Source organism: Embiotoca jacksoni, unplaced genomic scaffold (assembly GCF_022577435.1).
Source record: "Embiotoca jacksoni isolate LCO1_2020_lvr unplaced genomic scaffold, fEmbJac1.0.p SCAF_13, whole genome shotgun sequence".
Lineage (NCBI taxonomy): Eukaryota > Metazoa > Chordata > Actinopteri > Embiotocidae > Embiotoca > Embiotoca jacksoni.
The window spans coordinates 7,950,262-7,975,024 of NW_027185263.1; the positions used below are offsets into that span (position 1 = coordinate 7,950,262).

The 24,763-nt window shown below is 42.9% G+C and overlaps 1 protein-coding gene across 2 annotated transcripts; it reads left to right on the forward strand.

Moving 5' to 3' along the window:
* The first annotated feature begins 1,415 nt into the window (after positions 1-1,415).
* ssh2b (slingshot protein phosphatase 2b) lies at positions 1,416-23,056 on the forward strand. 2 transcript variants are annotated; one of them, XM_069146205.1, is made up of 15 exons: positions 1,416-1,648; positions 6,956-6,999; positions 14,970-15,082; positions 15,194-15,258; positions 15,346-15,467; positions 15,560-15,625; positions 15,721-15,786; positions 15,969-16,163; positions 16,691-16,784; positions 17,047-17,175; positions 17,467-17,513; positions 17,826-17,972; positions 18,128-18,328; positions 18,679-19,732; positions 20,189-23,056. In XM_069146205.1, exons 1-15 carry the CDS (start codon positions 1,586-1,588, stop codon positions 21,491-21,493), a joined length of 3,711 nt encoding a protein of 1,236 aa, XP_069002306.1. In that variant the 5' UTR covers positions 1,416-1,585; the 3' UTR covers positions 21,494-23,056. The 2 variants fall into 2 exon arrangements, with proteins under 2 accessions (XP_069002306.1, XP_069002305.1); XM_069146204.1 differs by lacking the exons at positions 1,416-1,648; positions 6,956-6,999 and adding an exon at positions 12,145-12,619.
* Positions 23,057-24,763: the final 1,707 nt, after the last annotated feature.

Here is a 24,763-nt window from a genome sequence, read left to right on the forward strand (position 1 = left end):
CTATAATGATAATGGTACTACTGGTGCTGTGCATCTGAGCTAATTCATTCACTATATTACCTTGTAGTTAGCCAGGAGACACTGACTTAGAATAAACGTCATGTCACAAATCACGCATTCGAGTGTGTGATTTGTGACAAGCTATGATTGACAGGCTATCTTGATCTGTGCCCTCAGACTGCGAAGATAACAGTGTAGCTGGACAGGTTCAGACAGGCGGGCTACAGGATTCAGGATTCATAAAATATCACATGATGTTTATTCTCAGTCAGTGTCTCCTGGCTAACCTATCGGAGGGCAGCCCCCTCCTTTTCTAAGCGACAATCCAAAGTTGGAGTAGCAGATTTATACCAACACTCTTAAACCAAGATATTAAACGAGGATGATTCATGCTCTATAAAGATAGCAAACCTGCAAGCAACCCAAACATAACATTTTCAAAAATGTTTTTTATACCATGCTTAGATTTGACACAGCTTTAAAAAAAAAAATAAATAAATCAAACTATATCAACCTGAAGTTCGAATGAATTTAATTTGCTTTACAGAGAAAATTACAAAGGAACCAACAGATCCAGCTCTATTAATTTCAGATGAAACATTTAAACTTGGAAACTGACTTGTACCAGATGTAAGAGTGACTTGTGAAAGTTAATGTATAATATCTCTGGGTCTAGTATGCATTAATACTATGGACAATAATAGCTGGTAAAGATGTGCACTTTCTGCAAATACACTGTTAAAAGACTAATGTAACATAGTAAGGCATTAATTAAAGAGGTAATATAGTTTTACAGATAAGTTTACCTGTGATTTTGAGTACCTACTCTGTCGGGAACAATTCAAAGTTAAAAAAAAACAAAAAACAAACAAACAGGGAGCGTTCCTGGCGATTATTTTGGTTTGGGTTTGAAGACTTCCCATTTTTAATAAAAAAAAAAAGCCTGGGTTACAAACTGTGAATGTAAAGTTTGAAAGATTTGGGCATTGTAGCCAAGCATGGGTGTAGATCAGTTGCATCATGGGTAATGTAGGATCCAGTGATTTCAAACAGTAAGCACGAAGGACAAAAAGACAGGAAATCTCGGTTGTGCTGTAACAGTTTTACCACATTTAAAAAAAAAAAGCAGAGTCTCAAAGGTCCTCAGTATTACTCTATAACATTGCTGGAGAAGACTGCCTTTTTTTTAAGACATATATTTTATTGTTTAAATGCTGTAAACTGTTTGCCTGGCGATGGACTTGCTCCTCTTATAGTGTCATTTACTACTACTACTACCCTAGCAGCGTGTTTATTGTTTGACAGGCAGACACTACTCATAACTGCTTTGTTTACCTCCAGCACACACACGGTTAAACGGGATTGACAAGCTGAGGGTAGTTGCGCATGCGCAAGAGGCATTGACATAGGAAACAGCCGGGGAGTAGTCAAACAGTCCACGACCAGAGCGAAAGAGAGCCGGGGGAAAAAACAAAACGAGAGAAGACCGATAGCTCGGGTTCAGCTGGGGTTTCGACCTCTGAAGCCAACTATGCTCGTCTCGCCGCCGTCCCTTCCTCTCATGTGTCCGCTTCCCGGTCGCTGAATGGCGCTGGTTACCGTGCAGCGTTCACCGACCCCCAGCACCAGCTCCAGCCCCTGTGTTTCGGTAAGAGCCGCTTTTTTTTTTTTTATTTTTTTTTTTTTATTGAAACCTCCCTCCCACTTTCGCCGCTTCCACCGCTACCAAACCCAAATCTCCATGTTATCAAAGGCGACTGGAAGCTGCATTTCCGCTGTCTTTTTTTGTCGGCTACTGACTGTCACCAAAGCGCCTTGCCTTTGTACTCCTGCGCATGCGTAAAATATAGCTGCCCATCATTTTCAATTACAGTATCGGTGTCTTTTCAAGTTAACCTGCTCGGAAATGTTTAGTTACTGCTGTCCGTCAGGACGACACTATCAGCTGTGTTACTATGTGAGGAAATGACAACTTCTCCTTCTGTTTTTATGTACTCCGATGTTAACTCGTGCTCATTTCAGACAGTTGAAATGTTCAGCCGGCTACTTTACGCTGTCCAGCGGATAAAGAAACTCGACTTTCATCGACGGTGTCGTGTACATTTGTTTTGGCTTTCACATCCCTCGCGAAACAACACGGCTATCGGAGCTAATGGTAGTTACAGAACTGCACCTTCATTCAATAAATATTCCTGCACTTCCGCTCGTGATAAAGCGCCTTGCGACGCGCATGAAGGCGGGTATTCGCCGCTGTGTGCCGTCTTGGTATGTAAACGAGGCCGTGGACGTGTGTTTCTGTTTGTCTGTCCCTGACTGTCTCTGCATATTGTCTACCTGTCTGCCACCAGTCTCCTTCCTGTGTGCGCAGTGAAAGCAGGGAGCGCGGCCACGCAAAGTAGGGGAGCAGGTGGTTTTCCTGTTGACAATCTCTCTCACTTCCTCACTCTGCTTCTGATTGTCTGATGGAGTCACCTGCTTCCTTGAAAAGAAGAAGGAGCACATACAATCATAAACACCCTGTTCAGCATTCACCTGCTATTCTCTTGTCTGTTTCACACAACTGCACACACACTTCCTGTGTCAGTGCTGTTTTGTGTACTGTTGGCGGCATTGTTTTCATCAGTGACGCAGTCAGTGTGATATAATATGCTAAAGAGTGCAGGGAAGTCACTAAGTACTCGAGTACTATACTTAAGTACGATTTTGGCGTATTTGTACTCTAAATATTTCCATTTATTGCTGCGTTAGACTTCCACTTCACTACATATCGGAGGAAAATATTGTTGTTTTTTTTGTACTCCACCGCATTTATTTGTAGGCATTAGTTCCTTTTTTGACACAATGGATAGTATAACAAGTCTTTAAGATACCACACAAAGAATAAACCAGTGGTTTCCAGCCTTTTTTGGCTTCTGACTTCTTACAAAAAGCGGCGTGTCGTCGGCAGCTCCACTAAATACGGATTTTTCCCTGTAAAGTTCGTACATGGTTTAATTTCAATAGATTTCGAATGATCCAACATTTCAGCAAATATCACAGATTACAGAACAAGTCCCAAAATTTAAAATGCTTTCTTTTCTCTCCCAGTAATCATGTCTCCACGCTTCAGATGTATCTGGTGTTCCTGTCTATAAAACTGGATATAAAGTAGTGCAAGTTCCACCTCCAGCAGCTACAACATTAACATACTGCTTACACACTGATGCTTAATAAATCCAATGATATCGTTTATGATAATATATCCATCTGACGGACCAAACTAGTACATTTCCTACTACTTTTACTAGTACTCTTAATACTTTAGCTACATTTTGCTGCTAGTACTTATGTACTTTTACTTAAGTAGCATCTTTCATGCAGGACTCAAGTTAACAATCTGAATACTTCTTCCACCACTGGTGAAAAAAAGTTTATATAAGCTTTACTTCCAAGAGCTGAGTCATTAGGCAGTGATATTGTATGTAATTTATATATAGCTCTAATAAATTAGTAAAACAAGCGGTCAGAATAAAAATGATGTTTTCTGCAGTGATGTTTTCACTGATCAAGTGAATTAATGACTTGATAAATCAAGGTCACATTGATGCAGCTATCAAATAAGAATTTAGTTTTATCGTAGGGCAGTCTTGCTTATAGATTTGCCACTTTGGCCACATGCCTAAAACATCCAAGGAATGGCCGTCATGGTGCAGATGGGTTTTCACACCAAATGTTTGTAAAGTTTGTATTGACATATTGACCAACAAACTATGAAATAATATAACTTGTGGGGTACATTAAGAGAATGCTGTTTCAACGGTTTCCTTGACAGTTTCACCTTCTAGAAGATTAAATTAATTGTGTATGATGTTGTTTTTCTACCCCCAGCTGTGTCCCAAATCACAAACCGCAATCAAGTTACTTTACCAAGAATGTCAATTACAGGGACACTGTCTGTCCCACCTTTTGTCCACTCCGAGCAAAACAGGTTTTGTGAGTAGATATAATGATAACTGTCTCGCTATGTGTACACCCATATATCAGGTAATTTGTTCCGACTGTCATCCAGTACAACTCAAAATATGTAAAAGCGTAGTTGAAAGAATTTTTAGATCATACCGCGGAGCCATCGGTAGCGATGAGTGCGAGGTTTAAAGCAACACACCGTGTGTCCTTTGCAGTGATAATGTTTGTTAGAGATGTGATTGTGAGCCAGACAGTCTTTCATCACGACTGGAGTGTGTGCTGCGAAAGTGAAGAAAGAAGATACACGCATGTGTAATTAAGCACGGCGAGGCTGGCGGGGACGGTGAAGGATATGAAGCGTTTTCTTCTGGAAATATGCTTTTAAATTGTAGCCCGCTCACACATACTGCGATAACAAACACGTCTGGTTTGATGTGTCTTTGCTGTCATGTGATGTGCATGCGTGTGTCTTCCTGTGTGTGAAGTCTTGTGGAAAGTCTCCCCTGGTGATGCCTGCTAGCTGCCCCCCCCCCCCCCCCCCCCCCCCACACACACACACACACCCACACACCACCACCATATTTACTTGAACCTTCGGTTGGCTGTGTCTGTTGAGGGTGTTTGCAGTGAAAACGCATGCTGTACTGCATGTAATTGGACATGTTCATTTGGCCTTGAGGGGAGAAGACTTTATTAGTTTAATGTTGCTGACTGCAAATAATCTCAGCTGTGATATATATATATGATGTATATCTATCCTCCGGTTCTGCACATCCCTGCTCAGACTACATGTTCAGGTTTCACATTTCCATAAGCTTTGGAAAAAAATCTCCCATTTTCTTATATGCAAAATCTCAGGTTTTCCCATCTAAACTAAGGTTGGATGATGCATCACAATGCAGTGAACAACAGCATGAGCTGGTGAATAACACTGAAACCCCACTCATCGTCATGTCATTTACAGTCCAAATTCATTGATACAGATTTTTTTTTTTTGAGATATCTACTTGCATACCCTCAATGCTGAGTCATATTGTACAATCAGGTGCTTTGTATTTATTTAAAACTGATGTACTCATGATTGTTATTCCCGATGACGTGAAACCGAAATCAATATAACTATTTGAATGTTAATGTCTTCAAAAGCCAGTTACATAAATTTCCATTATTAGTTGCTAATGAGGTTGCAAGTATGGACTTCATAAGCAACAAAGGCATTTCATTTTTTCATTTATTTTTGTGTGTATTTGAATGTATAACAATAAAGAGTCTGAATGGAGCACAAACTTTTATGAAGGTTAAAGCGTCACATATTTTACATGATGTGTTCATCAATGCACAGGACCTGTTTTAAATATCTTTTGAGTTGGAGAACCCACTATGGAAACCTGCTTTGGATACTGTGGCTGAGTGAAGCTGAGCACCGCCCACAGCAGTTCTTACATTGAACTGCATCTGCAACAGTCACAAGACCTGGCAGTAAATTCTGCTGTCCAGACGCTTTTCTACTTGTCTTTAACGCTAACTAGGCCCACACTTTCTTTACTTTCTCACATTAGCACTGCAAAATAATTTGCTGCACATCATTTTCACTGACCGCATGAATCATTTTTCCACTGACGCAGATAAGAAAGAAACACTGTGATATTATTTTTCTTCCTTATCGCCTAGCTTCAGTCACTCAGGCAGACCTGCATGACTTTATCTTTCTGTCTGTGCTCATTGTGGACCATCATCGGCCTGTAATCCATTTCTTCCCTTTATGAAGCTGTTAATGTTTTTGTAATGTCGTTAAGTTAAGCTTGCACACAGTGTAAACAAGATGAGTAGCAGGCATTACAAGTTAAGTGATGGGTGTTTATCTGCCACTAAGCCTGAGCGTTTTAATTTAGCAAAACTTCATAATCCACAATGTGCTGATTGGGATTTTTTTTTTCTCTTTGTCTCTCCTTGTCTCCCGGCTTGTTTTTGTGTGTGAATATGTTATTCTCTGACCAGCCACACCTTAAAAACACACTGAGGTCATTTTCCTGGAGAGTGTAAATTGAGTTGAAGCTGAACTCTGCTCTCTCTTCTGTCTCTTTGCACCACTGCTCTGTGCTCTGACAGTACTGAATATTAAGATGTGTGCGTGTGCGTGCGTGTGCGTGTGCGCGCGTGTGCGGTCGAATATGTAAACACACAATCTACTCATTGTTACCCAACATAAGACAGTCAGATTCAATTCCCTTTCATTGTCTCATTTGTGTGATAGCTCATTTGAATTTGTTAAATTTGTAAAACAAAGTTTTTCGTTATAACCGTATTGTGACTAGAGAACTAAATTAATTCTAAAAACACTTTCGAATAGAAGTTTCTTCGTGAAATCAGGAACCGGAGTACGACAACATTGCTCCACGGCTAAAATGGAGGGGTTAAAATGACAGATTTTATATCGGCGACCTTCAGTAGCCATCGTAATTATGATGGGAGCAAAGAAGGAAGTCAAGTAGCCGGGAATTATAGGGTAGGAAAAAGTCAGTGTTGAGAGGAGGTCGGGGGTTGACGAATGGTTAAAACTCAGGACTTTCATCCAGGAGATCATTTCTTTTGTGTTTTAACCCAAACCATCATCTTTTCCTAAACTTAACCAAATAGTTTTGGTGCATAAATCTCAACAAACTGACTGTTTCACAATGTTTGCCACATGTTTCTTATTGTTAAAATGACAGTGGTGTCCAGTACATGTGTTGCAGGTACTATCCAACAGACATGCTGAATGTTATTTTGGTACATGAGCTGTTGTCTCCGCATGCTGGTCCCGTAAGAGGGCGCTGAAAATGCTCATTTATGTTATTTTGACAGTCATTGGAAATAGACCTCTTTTGTCGGTTTGGTATGAGGACATTAACAAAATTATGTTTGGATGATTTTAATCTGATGTTGTGCCGGTCTGTCTGCAACCTGAGTTGTTGACTGTCGTATTGTACGTCCCATTTATTAAATGTATTTTTCTCATTTGATCTCCCAGGAGTCGGGTAGCGGGGAGGATGACCGCCGCTCTCAGCCGAGGAGGTAAGAAACTGAAAGATTTTGTGCAGCAGCCAATGTTGCTCTGATCTCAGCTGAAGCTCCTCCATCTTTTCCCTTTATGACCTCAAGTATTTAAAAAAAAAAAAAAGCAGTGGGAGTTTGAGATCATAAATGAGGAGTTTGGTTCACATGGACATTGCACCGGAAATCCAGTGTCAGGCCAAATATTTAAAGAGACACTAAGGTCATCTTGCAAAAAACAGATTGGACACTGACCTCTGACCTGACCTGACCTGACCTGACCTAGACTAACAGGGGAGAAAGTAGACTTTTCCTAAAGAAGCAGATCAAGATGAATCCTTACATGTGTGTGAAGCTGCAAGACTTCCTTCCTGTCCTGCTGTGTCTTGACAAAGAGCTGCTGTGCGATTGCAGCATTACAATCCAGTGCTGTCCCTTGTTGCTGCGGAGTTGGAAATCTGGTTTATCCTGTTTCACTCAACCTCACTGGTTTTAGTCCAACAGTAATCAGCAATTTCCTTCCACTGCCTACTTGTGTTTATTTGTTATACATGATACCAATAAACACTCTCACTTCTCCTTTGTTATGTTTGGCCCTTTAATAACAGACCATATCCTGAAATCCAGTCATGTGAGATAATCAAAGGCGGTTCGCGGTTGTCCATTAGAGGGCAGCAGGGTCCCTGTGAGTCACTTCTGGGTATGTGGGTCAGGAGAGCTGCACTGCTGATCCAGGAGCAGATTGGTAACCACTCCCAAAGTTAGAGCGTCTCTGTGTCTGTCTGGTCATTGGAGCTCCGTGTCATCCAAGTGAGAGGACTGTCTGTATTTGTGCAGCTGGGAGTGAAATCTATACTTGCATACTGTGTGTGTGTGTGTGTGTGTGTGTGTGTGTGTGTGTCTGTCTGTCTGTCTGTCTGTCTGTCTGCGCGTAAAGATAGGTACATGATCAGATGTCACTTTCAGTTTGAGTAGCTTGTAAAGCAATATTATTATCAATGTCTTGTTTTGAAGTCCTAAAATTGTTTGAGATTAATGCTCTCTTGTCATCCAGCTGTCCACATCGGGATGAATGGGACATTTCAGTGGAAATTAGAGGTCCTCTGATGTTTGATTTGACTGCGTGCTGTTCCTCCCTTTGCTGCGGAAGACGTAGCAGAACATGCACATCCCTGTGATCTCAGGTGTGTTGGCAAACAGACCAAAACGATTCAATAAAAGTGAGGCTGCGCATTGATTTAATATTCCAAAATCCTGGGAGCAAGTTTGTTTGTTTTCTCCGAGCGCTGACGTCTATGCTTTGTCGTGTGGTAGAAGTCAGCAGCTGCAGCAGAGCTCATCTCTGACAGCAGAATAGGACTTCAGTGATGCAGTATGTCTGCCTGCGTAAGCAAGGCCCACTGCAGTGCAGCTGATTAAAGTCAGTGACATCAGCAGGATAGTGACATCAACGAGAGCAGCAACATCACTGGCCGACCTAAAAACGGAAAATTGAAAGGAGGAATTAAATATGACGCTACGATTTAGAGTGTTTCTGATTTATTCAAATCTAGATAATGCAGATGAGAAGAAAACTGTGAAATCGAGATTTATTTGTCTGATGGAGAAGAACATCCTTTGTGTGCCTCTAAGCCTCCCCAGTAAATCTTTCTCATTCCCTCTCTCGTAATCAAATACATGCAGTCTGTTAGATATGCTATCTGGTAGATTGATTAGACTGTAAATAATCTGATTGACTTTCTGTTGGTGTGTAATACATACAAGGCTTGATTACCCATAACATAGATTCTATTTAACAGTGTGTGTGTGCACGCTTCAGATAAATACTGAATAGCCTCAGGTGTGATGCTTTATGTACAGTATGTGATGTTGTGATCTCCAAGGTGACTGACTGTGTGGTTGTATACGTGGAAACACAAGAGCAACAGAGGAGTGTCTGGTGTCTGTCTGCATGTAAAAACCACATCCTGGCCTTCACTGCTTGTCATTGGATGTTGTGACTTCAGTCAAATGGGAGAACAGTGGAACTTGAGAGATGCAGCCAACAACACACACATAAACATGTGGGTTGCTGAGAGTCCATGGATACCTAAGACAGGATATAGCTCCATAGGAAGGGCAATCACCAGTGGCCCCATGATACAATAATTATCATAATAAAAAAATAAAAAATTGTGTGTAATTTTATATGATTTTACACTTATATACACACTGTAAAGTCATTTATTACAATTTTCGTCTGCAAACTGTGTCCCTAAAGGAAACCTTTGTTAACATCTGTTTTATTTGATCAAATTAATTTTTCAGTCTGTACATCTCCTTTCAATCAGTTTCATTGCAGCAAACTGGGATTGTCAAGCAGAGAAACTGACCAACATTGTCATGAAAGACTGTCATAAACGCACGCACCAAACAAATTCAATTATTCATATAGTTAATATTGATTTCATCCATGCAATATTGACACACAAAATATTGCGATACAATGCTGTATAAATGGTTTTCCTCCATCAATAATAGCCCGTGACTGTTCCTAGATTGACCAACGATGCCTTTACAAAAGATGCCACAGATATTTCCTTAATGTCTAAGACCAATTTTAAAAAAAAAAGGAGGTAAGTGATTGTTAAAGGGTTCATGTGGAAAGAAAGCCAGTCAGGGAAGGAGAAAGCAACCTCATGACAAGGAAGTAAACATATGATGAGAGAGTTGAATGGAATCTGACGTGTTGATTGGTTAACTGTCAAGATTAAGAAGCTGATATCAGTGATGAAGGCCTCTTTTGGAGTGTCTAAGTCTCATTCGTGTAACTACTGTCTGCTTCTGCTGTGTTTCTGTGTCACATTTAATATTTTTACTTTATTCTTAACAGTGTTGTTACGTCATTTAGTGGACGTGGCACACTAATAAAACAACTGTACAAAATACCACGGTGTAGACATGCCACAGGTAGACCTCACAGAAAACACCACACTGTTTTTGATTATCCTGGGATATGACAGTCAGGTGGTGGCTACGCAGTCACCTTCAGTTTGTAATCTATCCTACAAATTGAAACCGGGAGGGATCAACAATCAGTGTAACTTGCCTCAAGGTCAAGTTTCCCCTCAGTTCACGGGTTGCCTGAAGACTTCTTTTTGATTTCGTAATTTTTTTTTTTTTTTTTTTTTTTTTTTCCATTGTTGTTGTGCTGTCACTGCAAGCACGTTAGGTGTCAGGTGTTGCGGGCCCTGGTGTGCATTTTCTCTACAGGCTACAGACCTAGAATTGATTACACAACTTTGTCACCCTTCCTCCAGCAGCAAGGTTCAGACAACACAAATGGGATTAGTGTCTGCCTCTCTGCACATGGTGTGGGGAGTCAATAATGAACAATCAGGAAAAGTGTTGTCATGGAGCTTTCTGATGCTGTACCATGAGAAGCGAGGAAAACTGTCAGCAGGGATTTTAAATTAAAAAATTATACTAGCTTTTGACCTGATAACCATTTCCTGACAGATGCTGCGGTAGAGAAGATGATGTAATGTTACAGTATGTAGTTGTTGATGATTAACTGAACTGAACTAGCTTTTATAAGCCGGCTCTCTAAAGTAAGGGGTTCAGGGATTACTTTGTTTCTCAAGATAGTTTTATCTAGCCTAGAAAGCTGTGATATTTTGATTGAAGGGAATTAAATAAGGGAATTTAGTTGAACAGCTCTGTTAAATATAATAGATGTGGTCAAGTGGTCTGGATAAGCAGAAACTAAAAGAGCATTAACAACCGTGACAGAGTTTACTATGAGACTAATGCGATTAACCACAGCGTTCTCATACAAAACCAGCTAAAGCTCTACTTTTTTTTTTTCACAGTAAGTAAGTCTGACAGTAGTAGCTCAGACATCACCGCTGTTCCTTTTAATGTCTCTGCATTTTGACAAAGATGAGCATCGCAAAAAAGCGCTGTAATGATAACAATAATACCATTTTTTTTTTCTCCCACTTGTCCAGTAGGTCAGAGTTTTACTGGCCCCTTTTATATTGTCACTATAATGAGAAGAACTATTTTTCTGTAGTTCTGTTTAATTCACTATACAACAGAAAATGTCCCTTTAGATTTGGTTGGTTGTTATATAAGAACAGATATGAACAGTCTGTGATAACATTTCAGCTAGTATGGATGTAGTTGAGATAATAAACTCTTGTTAAGAACTGAGACACTGCGTGTGTGTGTGTGTGTGTGTGTGTGTGTTCACCCCAAGCTGCTTCTGCGATCCTCCTGTCCACCGCAGACATGGAGCTGAGCTGCCTCAAAACATCCCAGTTGAACTTGTCATTGACAGTCTGACACTGTGGCACAAATTCACAGTGCACATCGCCAAGACCGTCAGAGAAATCCCACCTGTTAAAGCCCTGCTGATCTGATGAGCCTTCTTTGTTCCTGGACAGTGAAGTTCTGCCCCTCAGAAATGTGAATGTCTCTCAGAACACCTCATTCGGCTCCCTGCTTCGTTAACTTAGATTTTATAAAGTATTTAAAGAGTCTCCCTGATTTCCTGGGGTTGGACACAAACTTTGACCCGCACCCTCGGCACTCTTGGTCCAATTGCTGCTTTGTTGGGTTCAGTGGTCACCAAAAATGTGCGTAACTGGAATGATAATGTCTATCAAGTGATGTAATTTGGAATACTTACTCACTGAGGTTATAGCTTTCCCCAGCTCCGTGCACGTCATGGTGCCGTGCACCATTTGCGCACAATAGTAGCAGTCTCTCAATTTTTTTTGATCCACTCTCCTATGCTTAACATCAAAGCATATATCCAGGGATTGACACAGGTAATTCCACTACAATGAGTCATTTTGTTTAGGTGCCATTGCTTTTTTTTTTTTTTGGGGGGGGGGGGGGGGCCTGAGAGTGACCATATTTGGACGAGCTCGGGCGGAGCAGGCAGTGGAGGACACTACGCCCGCTCACCTATCGTAGAATATATTCCCCTTTTTATTCATTTACTTACGAATGTTGAAAATAATCCAATTTTTTTTTTCTTATGCAAGACTTGTTTGCATTAAGATTACGTTGCCTGTGGCTGTAGGACACCCCCACTTTTCACCCTGGCACTATTAATCCGTCATACGCTCCTCCACCGACTGGTGTTTTCATGGATTGGACCGTGTGTGTGTGTGTGTGTGTGTGTGTGTGTGTGTGTGTGTGTCTCTCTCTCTCTCTCTCTCCTCCCCTTCAGCGGCAGGATTTACCGCAGCCTGCTGCAGACAAACGAAACAGAACCACTGAACAGATGTTTTGAGACACCTGCGTGCCTCGTGTTCAAATGTCCACGTCGTTTCCTCACTGCGCTCCTTCCAGTCTCTTGGGAACATATCGTTTTGACGGACGCGTTGTTTAATGCCGCGATGTGAGCAAGCCCTCAAAGTGTGACCTTACACCAGAGCGTCTGCGTTTTCACAACTAAACAACTTGTCGGTAACTACCAGTCCGCCTTCTGCGCACCCTGCCCTCGTCCCCCGGGGGCAGCGATGCCTCCCGGTGTTGTGACCGCCCCGCGGGGCTCGTCGTCCGGCTGCTTCTGCGCCTACTGCGGGGCGAAGATGAGACCTCGTTTCTCCGAGAACTCCGCGGTCGCTCAGGGGGAGATCTACCAGCTGTAAGTTCACTGGATGCACTGTGATCTGAGCCTCAGGCTCCGTGCGCACAAAATCTTAATATGAGCCGCAGTATCATGTCGAGGCGGATTGTGTTCTCACAACCATCATGAGAACGATGATGCCTGTTGTGGGCTGCTAGGATCTGACTCAGCCAGTTACTTACTTGGACAATGCACTTACAGTATGCTCTGTTTATGTTCTCATTACCCCACACTCCAGTACATGCTTACAGAGGACTGATGTGACAAAAGAAAGGCTTGTGGTTTTTCCATGGTGACTTAATGGGAAGGATGTGACAGCACAGCAGCAGCAGGTCAGCGGCTGCAAGAGGAGGTTTCCTTCCCTTCGCTCCATAATACTCACATGCACACGTCCACCTTTGTTATCGTTTCATTTTTTAGCTGTGTCTGAAATGCATCATGAGGGGGCACAAGAGATCAAGGCACACAGTGTACCTTCAGACAGATTGTTTATAAATCGGAGGATGCGAGTGATTTGTGTCTTCAAGGAGCAAATGTTGGGACTGATGCTGGCAATTTATGTGTTTTATCAGCCGAATAGAGGCTTAGTTTGTCTAAACTTACCCGTAATTTGCACCTATATAAAGACATCTGTCTGATGTTTGTGTGCATTTGTTGGTGCTGCCTTTGTTACTACTCATAGTCCCTGTTGCTGTTGATCTCTACGTTGGCCTGAGGAAGGTTTAAAAGCTTTTTTTTTTTTTACTTCAAAGGGCGAAGAGTTTTACTCGGGCACATTGCTAATCTTAAAATCTGTAACAAACTTTATGTTTCCAAATTCCTGAGACTTTTTAAATGTCATTATGAAGGAAACTGAGTGTGAGTAAGATGTGGGCTGAACATTATCTGTGGATGTCATACATTTTCTAACTTGCCTTTATTTTTAGCTTGAGCATTTTACTGGATACTTTAAAAGCCATGTTATTAAAGCCCAAATATTGGTCAATTGTCACTTTTTGTTCCGACTGCTGTTCATTCCTCCTTTGGCTCTTTGTGAGGACAAACAGCCGAAAGTGACGTCCTGTCAATTTTTGTCAATAGGCCTATATTCATCACTGCCGTCCGTACGTAGGGAGTGTCAAATATGAACTGTCACTGACCGCTGGTGTTTCGCTCATCTCAAAACTCAATGAGATTTCACTTTGACGTCAGCCTAATCGCAGGGTCAGAAACTCTTTGTCCAACACCGAGTGTAATCTTCCAGAAAAATGCACAAATACGTCAGAGCTTTCCCAAAATCAAGGGAATGTTTTTGGCATTCTAAGTCCATTATGCAACTCCATTGTTCAGAGAGCAGTTGCGCCGAGTGGCTTAGCCGCAGCTGCCACTTCTACGCTAGGTTGTTGTTCAGCTTTGTGTCATTAAGTAGTGAAGTCTCAGCCAAAGCCAGTGAAGTTGTAATTGCCTCTTGTACAGAGATTAAAAAAAAACAAAAACTGCAGGAAGGTCTGCTTGGAAAGTTCATATGAAGAAGACATCTTTGGTTAAATGGATGAACAATTTTCTTTTTTTTCTTTTTTTACTCTGTAACTCAGTACGTCATCATCTGTTGTGCTTCTGTCATTTTATGAACACGTCCAGCTCAGTTAAGCCACCATGTAATTGGAACCGGTTGGTTTTCATTGCACAGTCAAGTGTCCTGAGCTCATAATGACACACAAATCTTCCCATGATTGTTTTCTATCTGATGTTTGTTCAAGACTTCACAGATATTTTCTTAGAAAACATTGAAATAAATTCCTATTTTGGAAAGATATTCAACTTTTAGACTGCAGAATCCCTCATACTCAATATTTTGATGTTTTCACGCTGATGAACAGCATCTTCGGCTTAATTACAGCTGAGGAATAAAAAGCCACAATTACCGCAACATCAGCAACAGTGTTTACTTTTATATGTCTCCACTGCAGCAATAAAATGTCAAAAAGTAATGGAAAAAAAAAAATGCCCAAACACAAGTTCATGGCTTTATATTGCTGGTTTTGTCTGACTAATGGGCCGTAACTCAAAGATACTAATGTGTAAGAAAGAAAAGGCACAACGTCCTCACCTACGAGAAGCTGACCTGAGGAGTGTTTTGCAGTTTTACTTGGAAAAAGGAATCAAACGACAAACAAATCACCAAAAGATTTGCGAATGATGTTTTCAGCTCATCACCTGCGCGTCACAAAAAAAAAATTGCTTGACCGAAGAGTCGCACGCAGTGCGTTTCATTGTCAGAGAAGCTGATGTAAAAAGTCACTTAAAGCTTTAAAGCCTCTCTAGGATAGATTTTGTGATGGAACCTGTCTCATCGCCTACATTTTCTCCCTTTTCTCCACCTGCGCAGCATCAGCGAAAGTTTCCTGACAGTTAAAGGCGCTGCTCTCTTCTTACCTCGAGGAAATGGCTCCTCCCCTTCGTCTGGCTCTCGCTTCTCACAGCTGCGCAGTAAACATGCAGGTGAATAAAGTCCTCAAGACCCACTGACCGTTTGACTGCTCGATCAGGTGTCATGTATGTGCAGCTGCAGTTCTTCACACTGGTTTTAAGTTATTTCTCTCCTCTCACCAGGAGACATCCAGCAGCATCTACAAACCATGTTTACTCTCCTCAGACCGGAGGACAACATCAAGCTGGTGGGTAGACGCAACAACACAAAAAAAAACAAATCAGGGTGTCAATCAACCTCGAGCCTGAACAATCCGCCGTTTCTCCCGCTGCAGGCGGTTCGTTTGGAGAGCGTCCATTCTCCGATCACCCGCTACATGGTGGTGGTCTCGACCAACGGTCGTCAGGACACCGAGGAGAGCGTGGTGCTGGGAATGGATTTCAGTCCCGTCGACAGGTGAGACGGTGACACGCGCGCAAACGCTGCGGTATGCGCTCGCCACTGTTGATGCCGTGAGGTTGTAACGCGGAAACTTTTGTCCTTCCCAGCTCGTGTTCCGTGGGGCTGGTTTTGGCTTTGTGGAGCGACACTTTAATACATCTGGACGGAGATGGGTGAGACAGTAGCAAACGTACTTTTACTGCAGAGTACGCACCGAACATTAGTCTGCAAAGATGACTGACACGTGCTTCTCTCTTCTCGCTCTCAGGGGTTTCAGTGTGTCGACTGATAACAGAGTGCATGTGTTCAAGCCCGTTTCCGTGCAAGCCATGTGGTGAGTCACCCTGCATTAATCACACGCCTTGGTATCTACTGTACTCCCTCATATTAATTGCAGGTGCTCATCTTGGTGTCTAATTTGTGCCATCCATTTAAGTCTTTTGAGTTCACGATCTCAAACTCTCTCCCTCTCATTTCCTTATCAAATCGTTCTCCTTCTCACCAACTCCCTCACAGGTCAGCCCTCCAGTCTCTCCACAAAGCATGCGAGGTGGCCCGTTGTAACAACTACTTCCCAGGCAGCTTGTTCCTCACCTGGGTCAGCTACTATCAAAGCAGGGTGTCCTCGGACCAGGCCCGCATCAACGAGTGGAACGCCATGCAGGACGTGCAGTCCCACCGCCCCGATTCGCCCGTGCTCTTCTCCGATGCGTAAGTATGCAGATCATATGGACTATGTTTTTCACTTTGGATTCTCTCCCACTGCTTTTTACATTAATAAATGTAAACTAATGATCATTTTCAAACGTTTGGTCTTTAAAATATCAGAAATGAACGAAAAAATGTTGACCAGGGTTTTTCAAAGCCCGAGGTGCAGCGTTAAATGCCTTGCTGTTTTGTCCCAAATCGGCCACCGGCAAAAGTTAATCATCATTAGGGACTAAAGGAACAAGAAAGTCTTCATATGAAAGAAGTTAAAATTGGAGAATTATGATGTTTTGTCATTATAAAAATCCAAATAGTTGGCGATCAATTTTCTCCGATCAACAAATTCTTGCAGCTCAAATTGAAAGACTGAAAGATGCAAATATTGGAACATGAAATGTAGAGGTTCAACTCCTTACCATGTGTGAGCAATGCACATAGTACCATCAAGTGCTTTAGTCAGATATCCCCTCCACATGGCACACAGTATACTAACTTCACATATCGTGTTTCAATGTCATGATGTCCTGCAGACCTACAGAAAGAGAGCTGACAGAGCGGCAGATCAAAAGCAGCTTAAGGGAAATCATGACGCAGAAAGATCTTGAAAATGTCACTTGCAAAGAGGTGAGTCAGTGCTTCAGATTCTGGGTTTCCAGATGCTTTAAGAGGATATGATTCATTATTGAAAATTCAGAAGTGTTTGGTCCCAGTTTTTTTGCAACTAATCGGGCCCCGATGACATGTTTGAGTTCCTGTTACTCGTCAGTATTACAATTAAAAGAACATGTAATTTTGTATTTTCTGTACAAATGTTATTTCTGTATTTTAGGTTTAAATTTGACCTGTGTGCATGTGTGTCTCTTCCCTGACTGGATGTGTTGAGTAGATCCGGACAGAGCTGGAAATGCACATGACCTGCAACCTGCGAGAGTTCAAGGAGTACATCGACAACGAGATGATCATCATTCTGGGCCAGATGGACAGTCCTACGGAGATCTTTGATCACGTCTTCTTGGTGAGTTGACTCACAACACATCTGGAGCACCTGTGCTGCATTTGGCACCAAAGAATAGAAAGTGTGAATGATTTATCAGCACTTTTGTGCACCAGGCCTAATCCATGTCTGGGGAACCTGACAAAGTATGACGTAATCTTGTGTAATTCTTCATTTCAAGGTACTTTTGGTCTTGTTTTTTTTTTGAGTGCACTCTGGATGTCAGGCATGTCTTGCCACAGGATTTAGGCATTATGAAGAGCTCAGTGGAAGGCTTTGAACAAGTCTGAGGATTGCTTTTGTTTCCTACAGGGATCCGAATGGAATGCATCCAATCTGGATGAGTTGCAGAAGAGCGGGTAAGGAGGGATAAAAATAACAAAACCCGCTACGCTGTACAAACTGTAGCTACTGAAGTCAGTAAGAACATAATATGAGGGGCAATAAAAAAAAAAGTTCATAGAGGTGCATGGAGCAGGGGGAAGCTAGAACCTTTGTGAAATGATTATAAGTTTTGTCGCTGCACTCTGTTTGTGTGCAACGGGAGCAGTCTTGGAACATTTTGTTTGCCCCCGGTATTCATATTATATGACCCTAGAAATCTGTGTATAAACAACTGTACATCTAATCATCGTTCTCGTCCTCTCATTTACGTCTCTCTTTCCCCTCAGAGTTCAGTACATTCTGAATGTAACGAGGGAGATCGACAACTTCTTCCCTGGTGTGTTCGAGTACCACAACATCCGTGTTTACGACGAGGAGGCCACCGACCTGCTTGCCTATTGGAATGACACCTACAAGTTTATATCTCGAGCCAAGTGAGTTTCACGTGACTTATATTTTTTCCTCCGATCCGCTCACCTTGTCAGGACAAGGAATTATGAATCTTCTGCCTCACAGAGCTGTTGACAGTGATAAGATGATTTTTATATATATATATATATATATGCTTGATTCTTTCTGTCTACATCAGGAAATCTGGAGCCAAGTGCCTGGTGCACTGTAAGATGGGTATAAGTCGCTCTGCAGCCACAGTGATTGCCTATGCCATGAAGGAGTACGGCTGGGATCTGAAAAAAGCCTTTGATTACGTTAAGGAGCGCCGAACTGTGACCAAACCCAACCCTTCATTTATGAGACAGCTGGAGGAATATCAGGGCATACTTCTGGCCAGGTACCCACACATGAACGCACTGGTATGATTCATGGGTGGGTTTTACTATGTAAAGCAAAACAAAAATGCAACCCTTTGGGTGATATTCCCTATGCGTTCATCACTTAGTACAACTACTTTCATATTACACATTGCCATAAATCCCCAAAATATTTATAAGTGCAGTGTCTTATTAGCGTCATATATATCTGTTAAACAATACATGCATAGCACAATAACCTCATAAAATGTTTCTCTATAGATGTCTGCATAAAGGGGATAAGAGTGACATGAAATGACTGTAGAATAAGTCATTTCTTCTCTTTGTTGTCTTGTTTGTCCCTGTTTGTGTTTGTCACTTTCTTCTGCAGCAAGCAGAGGCACAACAAACTGTGGCGTTCCCACTCCGACAGCGATCTGTCTGAGCACCATGAGCCGCTCTCTAAATCCCACGCCCAGCCCCACAGCCTGGGTCGCTCTGACCCCCACAACCAGGCCAGCGGCGCGCCTGGTCCCTCCGTGAAAGAACTGCTGGAATCACTGGGAACGTCGGCCAGCGGCGGCAAAGCGGCACACTCCACCAGCCAGCCTGATACTGGCATCCGTTCCAAGCAGCTCGGCTCGTCGTCCTTCGAGCGGGCGGCAGCTCTCTTCGGTGATGCTGCGGCTCCAAGCCCCGAGGCTCCTTCTCGTTCCGCTGCAGCTCAGAGCAGCCAGCTGGAGCGCCGCTGTTCTGAATCCGCGGCTGGCTCTGTGTCCGCCTCATCTCCCCCGCTCTCCAACGGCTCATGTGACTCTGAGGAGCGGCCTTCATCGCCTCCTCTCTCCCGGCCGAGGGCCGCCACTGTGGTGCCCGAGCCTCAAAAGGCAGACGTGGCGACTGTTGCGCAGACCGTTTTGGTGGACCGGCCTCACCCTCCTCCAGCCCTTCACCACCTCCCCCCCTCTCCCGCTCCGTCCCCAACTCCGGCCTCCGTGGGTGAGGTCGTCAAACCACAGGGGTCGTCCTGCTCTCTAAAACCAATGCTCGTGTCAGTGCCTGAGCCCATGGCGACACAAACACCGAGCGCACATCAGGCCGGACCCCACGGTCTGTCTGCACCGGAGCTCGTCAAAAAACCAGACTGCGACCAACAGATATGTGGCTCGTCGTCAGACGGTTTAGCAGCCCAGTCCACCTCCACTAATGATTTTATCAGCTATCCCGGTGCCATTCCACAAGACAATGTGATGTTGTTCGGCCACAGTGCTGATCACATTAACTTTTTCAGTGCCAGGGAAAAGTTCAAGGGAATGAGTCAAGATGGCAAAGCTCAGTGCGCTGCGGTGCAGCCGTCGCCGCTGCTGAAGAGCTGTGGCAAAGAAGATCAAGCGCCGCTTCAGGAGGTCTCCACTGGTGAGGGGAAGGAGGAGGAGAAAAGAAAGGTAGGCACTGCTTGTCGCAAACTTTCCAAGGCTACTACAAACTTATTTACATCAAAAACACCGAAATCGTGGCGTCAGGCTCCTCGGGTGCTCTGGCAGCAGTCTCGTGTCTGGATGTTTCGATCATTTTCAAGGCTATGTTGGTGTAAAATGGAAAATAACATAGATTATCAAAATATTTTTAAGTAAAATATTATTTTTAGGCCCTTTGGAAGTGTATTGAAACTGCAGCTGTGCTCTTGGATTATAATGTATTATCCGTTTCAGTAGACCTTTGTGTTCTTGAGTTTAAGTGTGCCACCTGGTGGCATGTAGGTAGAATACTCCCTGTTAAATATCTCTCACTTCTGACTCGGTTATACTTTAATGTCTCCTTGGGATCAATATGGTTATATTAACGCCTTTATTTTGCATTTAAATAAAGCTATCTTTATATTATCTCTCTTCCTTTTGTAGGATATTCATGTCCCTGTGCAGGTCACAGAGACTTCGCCTCTCAGCCAATCAGAGCCTCAAGGCGCCCAGGACCAGGACGTGAGAAAATTGAGGCAGGAAACGGAGGACGGAGAGGGTTTATCACCTCTCAAGGAAGCTGAGAATGTAAAAGAGGATGTGAGAAACAAAGAGGAGGAAGAGGCGTCCTCTGCTCGTCTCTACAGCGACTGGACGAGGGGGTCAGTGCGGCGTGTTACACAACAGCTGGAGCAGAGAATGAAACAGGAGCATGACACTCCGTCACCTTCCTCTTCTCCGCCTTCCCTCTCCGGCAGCACCTCCCACTCTCAGCGGCGTCCGCACAGCATCCATACTGCACCGATATCTAATACCCAGGATGCATCAGTTGGCTCGCAGGTGTCCGTCTCTAGCACTGCGCAGGGGGAGCAGGAGGAGGAAGATCGGAAGTTTGGACCAGTTAAAAGGGAGCGTGCTTATTTAGTTGCGATGGGGGACCTCGGAAATAATGACAAAAGCACAAAAGGACACAAACGCCAGCCTGCTGATACTAGATTGTTCTCTACCTCTTCTCCTTTCCACCACTCTGCCCAGTCTCCCTTTGCCTCTGTGAACTTCCTGTGTTTGGAGGGTGTGACGGAGCTGGAGTCCGGCACGGACTGGGACTGCTCCACAGAGGGACCCCACGGCGACATTATCATGAGGGAGACATGGGAGACTTTGTGCGAGCTGGGTGCCTTCCTGCGGCAGGTGAGCATGGGTGGGACCTGCAAGGCCAGGCGCGTGGGCCAAACCTTCGGAGCCACTCAGAAGCGAGGCAGCAGTATCCAGAAGCGAGCCCGAGAGGTGGAGGCCAGGATTCGGCAGGCGGGCCTGACGCCTCCGTCCCTGATGAAGCGCTCGGCCTCTCTGGCCAAACTGGGCTGCTTGGAGCTGCTCGCCAATGACCTGAGTGAGTGGGAGCTCAGCCGCTCCACCTTAACTCCTCCTTCAGCGCAACCTCCGGTCCACACAGCCAGCGACGAATCCAAGAAGCAGCGGGTCCACAGCACTTCTTCCCCAGCCGGCCAGCAGCCAGAGGTCCTGGAGATAAGGGCGGAGAGGCTTTCTAATGCTGGAGAAACCTCACCAGGAGTCTCTCTTCCACCAAGTCAGAGCCCGCTGAGAGGAAAACTCCCAAACACTGGCCAAGATTCTCTGCACTGGCCTGGGCTCACACTTATGACAACAAGGCAGCAATATGGAAGGACTCACCCTCTGAGGCGGCTAAAGAAAAGAACTGTTAGCACCCTTTACCACACCATGTAACCCTCACTGTGTGTGTGTGTCTGTGTGAGTGAGAGAGAGAGAGAGAGAGAGAGAGAGAGCATACACCTGTTAGAAATGACAATTAAGTGCATATGTTGGATTTTATTCAACAACACAAACCAATGCCTCTTGCCTTAAAGGATATGTTTGGTAGTTCCTGTATGTTTTTCCCTACAGATCCAGCGAGTGTGAGATCTGTGACTTGTGACGCCAGCCTCAGTGCAAGCACAGTGACAAGGCTATGAAGGTTTCCAGATAACTGAAATTAAATCTAGGATTCAATTTGAACAAAGCAACAAAAACAATCATCCGGACAGTTGCAAATGTTAAAATGCCTGAGCCTGCGGATACGTCACAGCTGGCTTCTTCATCAAACTTGATATTTACTTGATTGTTGTTGGTGGATTGAATAGTCCGACCTGATGTCAGGTGGAATGTAGCCTCCGTTTCCTCTTTTGCGTTCATGTCTCTTCATCAATATTCATGCTGGAGAGAAATCGATGCAGCTCTTCCTCTGGTACAATCTGTAAATCAATCTGTCTGAAGTCGCATCAACCCAGACCTGTCAAACTGGCAGATTTAGTTCAAAAATGATCATCGAAAAAAAACGACAACAAGACTTTGCACCCAAAAATATCACCAATCAAAGTCCATTGTAGAGACAGAAGATCTCAGGTTGAACCACAGACGATCAGATGATGAGTGTTTTCCCTCAGAGAAAGCTGTGTCTAGAGCAGGAACTGAAAAATAGTCTCTTTGTGAGAAGAGGCATGCTTTTTTTGTTGTTGTTGTTGCTTTTTTGACTACACGATACCTCAGTAAGTCAACCAAATCTGAGCTGCACAAGCGTTCCTGCAATGTCCTTCTCAATCTCAATCAGAAGCGGTTTTAACTGAAGTAAAATTGTCTCTCTCATGTCGTCTCGCAGTTCTGATGCCACTTAAACTAGATGTTGTTTTTTTAGTTTTTTTTATAATGTCTGTATTCCTGTGTGGGAGAAAGGCTAGGTTAGGGGATTGGGAGTTAAAGGCAGAGTGTATATTTGTGAGGTTTCTGCTCTGTTCTCTTTGAGATGTAAAGGTCTTTATTGTGAGTGTTGACATTTTAGGAACTGTACATGTTTTTGTTTTTTTTATATCTGGTTTGTGTCTATGTGTGAGTGTGACTGTGTAGCACAATTTGTACCTTGTAGGTGTGTAAATTTTTTTTTTTTTTTTTCCATTGATTGATATCTCTTTTGTACACTTTTTAGGAGTGTGCCCGTGACTGGCAAGTGAAGCTTCTCTGCAGTCTATCAGAAATGTCTGTACAGGGACGTCTGTCATACATGCACTTTACTCCCTTTTTAATTTTAAATGTGGATTTTTTTTTTTTTTAAAGTTTGTTAGTTACTTTTGGGAGAGCATGCTTAGGTAGTAGCAGCTGTCGGGTGTGTGTGTGTGTGTGTGTGTGTGTGTGTGTGTGTTGTCAAAAATGTTTCTTTTATTTTAAACTATCAGTGTAAATATTCTTTTTTTATCATGTGCTTCAACTGTGACCATTAAACAATGGAAATTATTAGGAGTCAGGTTTACTGTGAGTCTGTGGTAATATACTTAACAGGAAGGGTTCAAACAGGTTTTTACGCTCTACCATTGTTTTTGTTTTTTTTAAACATTTAGCAATTAGTCATTTAATTATTTTGTCTATAAAATATCAAAAATAGTGAAAAGTCCATCCCAGTTTTCCAGACCCAAAGGTGACGTCTTCAAATTACCTGTTTTGTTTGACGAAATGTTCAAAGATCCAAGATATTCATGATAAAAGTAGAAAATCCTTAAATTTCCTCTCGTTTAGTAATTAATTCAATTTTAGTTTACGATCATATTTTTTCAGCTCCATTTTGCAATCATGTGCCGTGTCAAGAGAGCACATTCGCAGTAAATGTATTAACACCTGGGTTAATTTGTGCCTGCAACATGCAGTACAGCGCGGCGATCGCTTTGTTTTCCGTGAGGTGAGTATTTTCTCTCTCCCCTGGAAAAATGCACTCGACATTTGACGGTTTATCGCTGATAAAGTTGTTTCGATGAAAACTTTGTTGAACAGTTTTTAGGTGAAGCCAAATTGTTTGTATGTTTCTATTTAAATTGTTCAAATCAAATCTTTTACTTATGAAAGTTGCAGATTTTACAAAACAAAAATCTAAAATGAAAGCGTTAAAAATTCAATCGTTTCTTTGAATATTGATATATTTCTCAGTTGACGTACACAGCTGGGCTAATGAGTCTTGTATGTGCACCATAAAAAAAAAACAACAACACAGAAAAAGATGAAATTAGAGGGGGAAAAAAACAACTATTTTTCTCTTCATAGATGCACAAACTATGTCAGTCCTGCTCAGCTTTTACACAAGTTTCTGTTTACTTGCTGTGAATATTCTACCAGTGTGTCAGGAGCGATATCCTCCCTCGCTACTAAAACTGGCATTCATCCTTGGACAGTGACATTTGTGCTGTTTTGGTGTTGTGGGTTATTCTTATTGAAACATTTTGCTGTCGCACACACAAAAGAAAACATAATTTTTTTTTGTTTCCTTGGGCCACTAACTAATGCAACAAGTGCAGAGGTCTTCAGTGGAGCCTTTCGCTTTTTCTCTGGTTGGCTTTAACTGGTGCTTCTAAAAGGTCAAAGGTCATCTTCATTCACGCCCAGTACTAGTGCAGGCAAAATGGAGTCACCCAAAACGACAGTGGATGGCAGTTTATCCAACAAACAGCGGGAAGTAATCCTGCGTCTTGTATTGGTGGCTACTTAGTGTTTCTCTCATTGTTGAAGTCACAGATTTTTTATAAATCCTTTAATCAGAGGAACATTTGTTTAAATTCACACAATTTTACTCACCAAGATGAGTTTACCAGTGATTGTTAGTATGACTCGGGAAGCGTTGTCCAGTCTGAGGACATGACTCTGAAGTCATTTCACCTCGGACTCGGAAGACTACAAACTTGGGGGTGTCAAGTCTGAAAGACATGGGTGTACACGAGTCAAGGAAGGGCTAATAAAAGACACCGTTGAGTTTCATTATGGGAAACGTGGGATTCAGTGTCTTCAAGAGTTTGACAACGGGGTATCTTGGCCTTTTGACCTCTTGGTCTCTTATAAAGCCTCAAGTCTTTTTGGAAGTACAATAATAAATTGTCGGAGCCTCACTTTAAGAAACTTTTAATTTGCACGACAGGTTGTTTATGCTGGAAAGTGTTTGGGAAGAAACAGTATGCTAACTGTTAA

Bases quoted from the DNA above. Each gene is read 5' to 3' on its own strand.
- ssh2b (XM_069146204.1), top strand. From the start codon at position 12,492: ATGCCTCCCGGTGTTGTGACCGCCCCGCGGGGCTCGTCGTCCGGCTGC. The intron at 15,626-15,720 runs GTGAGACAGTAG...TCTCGCTCTCAG, and splicing joins ATACATCTGGACGGAGATGG to GGGTTTCAGTGTGTCGACTG. The intron at 19,733-20,188 runs GTAGGCACTGCT...TTCCTTTTGTAG, and splicing joins AGGAGGAGGAGAAAAGAAAG to GATATTCATGTCCCTGTGCA.